Here is a 3,644-nt window from a genome sequence, read left to right as displayed (position 1 = left end):
CCCCCCCCCCTGTCTACTCTCCTTCTCTCAGCACCCTGTGGCTTCTCTCTATGTTGTGCTGCTGGTTCCTATTTCTCTGTGGTCTGGGCTATTTTGTCTCTATTTGGTGCCTTCACTATGGTAACCATGTGGTAGCAGTTTAGTCTCCTGATCTGGCTTTGTGTATATGCAAATGCAAACGGTGTGTGTGTGTGTCTGTGTGTGTCTTTGAGAACACGAAGGGGAAACAGTGGGACAAAGAGAGCATACATGTGCTGTGTGTTGATTTAGGCACTTTACCTCAACATGCCCTAATGTCACTTACATGTGTCATTCATCATGCACCTTTCTGTTTGGGTTGTGGGCCCAGTCACCTGGTGAGTGTTTGACGACTGCACCGAACGACCAGTTAGCTTTACACACTTAGCTAGACTCACCCCGACGTTTACCTCCAAGCTCCCGAACACAGAGGTCATTGACGCACGAGACATTTGCTCTCCAGATGCTTGAATTCATTTGTATAGCATGGTGACTCACCTGCTGTATAAATACATTCATTCAGAGTGTTTCAGATTTATTCCCATGCTGTTAGGCTAATGATTATTCATGTGCTCCGTGAACAGGAAAATATTTTCCATATTTTTTTGTTGCCCATAAAAACACTAAACGACCAGATTGCTTTCACGGCTGCTGTAGTTACTCTCATGCACACATTTTGTTTTGACATATTCACTCTTTATATGGCGACTTATTTAGTCCTGTACTCTAGTAAAAAAAAAAAAAGCTGTCTGGGTGACATCACGGTTCATCTGACACGTTCTATGGAGTGCGGTCTTAAAAAAAATGGAGTGCGGTCTTAAAAAAAAAAAAAAAAGCATAAAATTGAACCTGTAGTGGTGCAACTCAGTGGTAAAACTCACTGTTCAGACCAGATCACGGATCAGCACAAAAGAATAATTGCCCATCATTGATGATCCATATTGTTAGATACAGGTTCCTTTGTTGTTTGATTATAGCAGCTGCTCTCAAGGCTCCAGAAATTTCCCAAAATTCATTTAAACCACTCTGAAGTCTGTGAACTACCAAAAACTCTAAATGTCATCTTTTACTTTGTTATAGTCATTTATAGAGTGTTTTTCTTAATAAAAACACACAATTCAAATGATAAGGAAATGAAAGATTGTAATTTTTATGGATTAAAACAAATCTTGTCATTAGTATTAGTAGTAATCTATTATAAGCTGCTTAGTGAAAAGTCTTCCGGCTTGTTTAACATTTTAAATGAAGTAGATGAATGTTTTTCTCTCCTGATTCAGTTCTTCTTTTGTGTTTTCTATACAGTGTGTTTTATTATTATTTATTAGTGATGTACATTTATCTATGTTTTCTTGCATTACAAATGCATTTAGCCTTTGTTGCAGTTGAGACTATTTGTCTATTTGTAACTGGCTTATGCCAAAATATATCAACACAAATGCGTCATGCCTGCAGCACCTAAATTAACAAACTTTTTTTCAGAATTTGTTTTTGTTTTATTGTTTGACAGTGTTCTTACTCTCTTGTGTTTGTTGCACGGTGGTTTTGTCTGTTCTTTGCTGCCTTCTTAGCCAAGTCTGTCTTCAAAAGGAAATGTTAATCTCAATGCCACTTTTGCCTGGTCAAATAAAGGAAAGAAAAGAAGAAAGAAACACTACAATAGCCTCCTTCTCTTCCCTCCTCAGGATAGCGAAGGGCTACCAGACGTCTCCTGACCTCCGTCTGACCTGGCTGCAGAACATGGCAGAGAAGCACAACAACAGGAAGTGTTACACTGAATCGGCTATGTGTCTGGTCCACGCTGCTGCCCTGGTGGCCGAGTATCTCAGCATGCTGGAAGATCACAAGTACCTACCTGTTGGCAGCGTCACCTTCCAGGTAGAGAACACAGATACAGATAGAAACACCAAATTAGCAAGGAACTAATTTAAAAAACAAAACAAAAAAAAAAAAACGTCTAGACTGAAAGAAGGAACAGTTACAGCCACACAAATTAAGCATTCAGCATTTGTTTGTTGTGACTGTTGGTTGTTTTGTTGAACAGAGGCAAATCCTTCCTCTCTCAACACGCCACATCACACATCCCACGGATTTCTTCCAAATTTGGCTGCGTGTGTCCAGAGGGGGGAGCTGTACTCTTAAAACGTCAACATATAAATATGGTCCCCTGGTTCCCCTAGACTGTTCCCCCGAAATGACAACAGTTATAACAGTAACAGTGATGGTGTTATCGATGAGCTGTGTCGCACACATTACCTCTATGGCGCTCTGGTACAGGACACTCATTGATTGGAGGGTCATCAAATTAGTTCCATTTCCCACTGTAGGACATCTTTTAAAGTCAGCCATGTGATTGATTATTTGATTAAGAGGGCTAATTGATTGATTAGCTGACTGATTTTCTCCTCAGAACATCTCCACCAATGTGCTGGAGGAGTCGGCGGTATCGGATGACATTCTGTCCCCGGACGAGGACGGGGTGTGTTCGGGACGCTACTTCACCGAGAGTGGCCTGGTGGGACTGTTGGAGCAGGCTGCCGAGCTCTTCAGCAACGTGAGACCATGAAGCTGCACTCATGTTCCAAATTCATACTACATACTAATCACGTTTTAATATATATATTTCCTATTCTATGTGCTATTTTAGATAAGGACCAAACTGTACTTCACCCACAACCTTAGAGTAGGGTTAATGCAATAGCTATCAAGTTAATAGTTAACAGTAAGAGTAATCAGAGTTAGTAGTATGGAACTGGGATACAGTAATGTTTGAGTCGTTAATAATAAATATTGGGGCTGTCATACTATCGAACATTTGTTAGATGCAAATATTTCCTCTTTGTATATTGTGTGTGTGGTTGCGCTAACCAGCAGCGGTGGCTGTCTCATCAGGGTTGTCTCTTCGAGGCAGTGAACGAGGTCTACAAGATCATCCTACCCGTCCTAGAGGCTCACAGAGATTTCAGAAAGCTGGCATCGACTCATGACAAACTACAGAGAGCCTTTGATAACATCATTCAGAAGGTAAATCCTAAACGGCACTGCAGGGGCGGCTTCATTTATTCAGCTACGGTTAATGTAGAAATAAGAAAGACAGTGGGGCACTGTAGTAGGTCATGTAGAAAGATCTATGGCAGTATGGACATGCATTTAAAAATCAGTTGGTTACCTATATTTTATTTATTCAGGACACAACATAATGTCCTTTAGAAGGACTTTACAATAACTAAGATGCTTGAAAAAGACAATAAATACCATTGTTGTGCTCAGCAAGAAGAGTATTTTTTGATGGCTTACAGACATAACAAATGTTTTGAATAAACTCTTCAAAGTGTTCTTCATAAAAGGCGATTAACGTAATGAGAAAGAATATGTTACTGATGTCTCATTGATTAGAGAGCAATATAAAATCTCCTCTTTGCTTGCCTCCAGGGCCACAAGAGGATGTTTGGAACCTACTTCCGGGTGGGTTTTTATGGGGCCAAGTTCGGTGACCTGGACGAACGGGAATTCATTTACAAGGAGCCAGGGATCACACATCTGCCTGAGATATCACACAGGCTGGAGGTACGAGAGAGGACAGTGTGTGTGTGTGTGTGTGTGTGTGTGTGTGTGTGTGTGTGTGTGTG

The 3,644-nt window shown here is 40.8% G+C and overlaps 1 protein-coding gene across 1 annotated transcript in view; it reads left to right on the top strand.

Annotated features, from left to right (window-relative positions):
- Positions 1–3,644, top strand: part of dock8 (dedicator of cytokinesis 8) — a 51,261-nt gene that overhangs the window by 38,249 nt on the left and 9,368 nt on the right. The window contains exons 39-42 of the mRNA XM_031856369.1: positions 1,701–1,893; positions 2,426–2,569; positions 2,908–3,039; positions 3,448–3,582. Coding sequence (XP_031712229.1) covers positions 1,701–1,893; positions 2,426–2,569; positions 2,908–3,039; positions 3,448–3,582 — 604 coding nt within the window. The remainder of the gene's footprint in view (positions 1–1,700; positions 1,894–2,425; positions 2,570–2,907; positions 3,040–3,447; positions 3,583–3,644) is intronic.

Source organism: Anarrhichthys ocellatus, unplaced genomic scaffold (genome assembly GCF_004355925.1).
Source record: "Anarrhichthys ocellatus isolate YVR2014 unplaced genomic scaffold, GSC_Weel_1.0 scaffold17, whole genome shotgun sequence".
NCBI lineage: Eukaryota > Metazoa > Chordata > Actinopteri > Perciformes > Anarhichadidae > Anarrhichthys > Anarrhichthys ocellatus.
The sequence above is the reverse complement of the archived record's forward strand: the minus strand, read 5'-3'. Positions and strand labels throughout refer to the sequence as shown.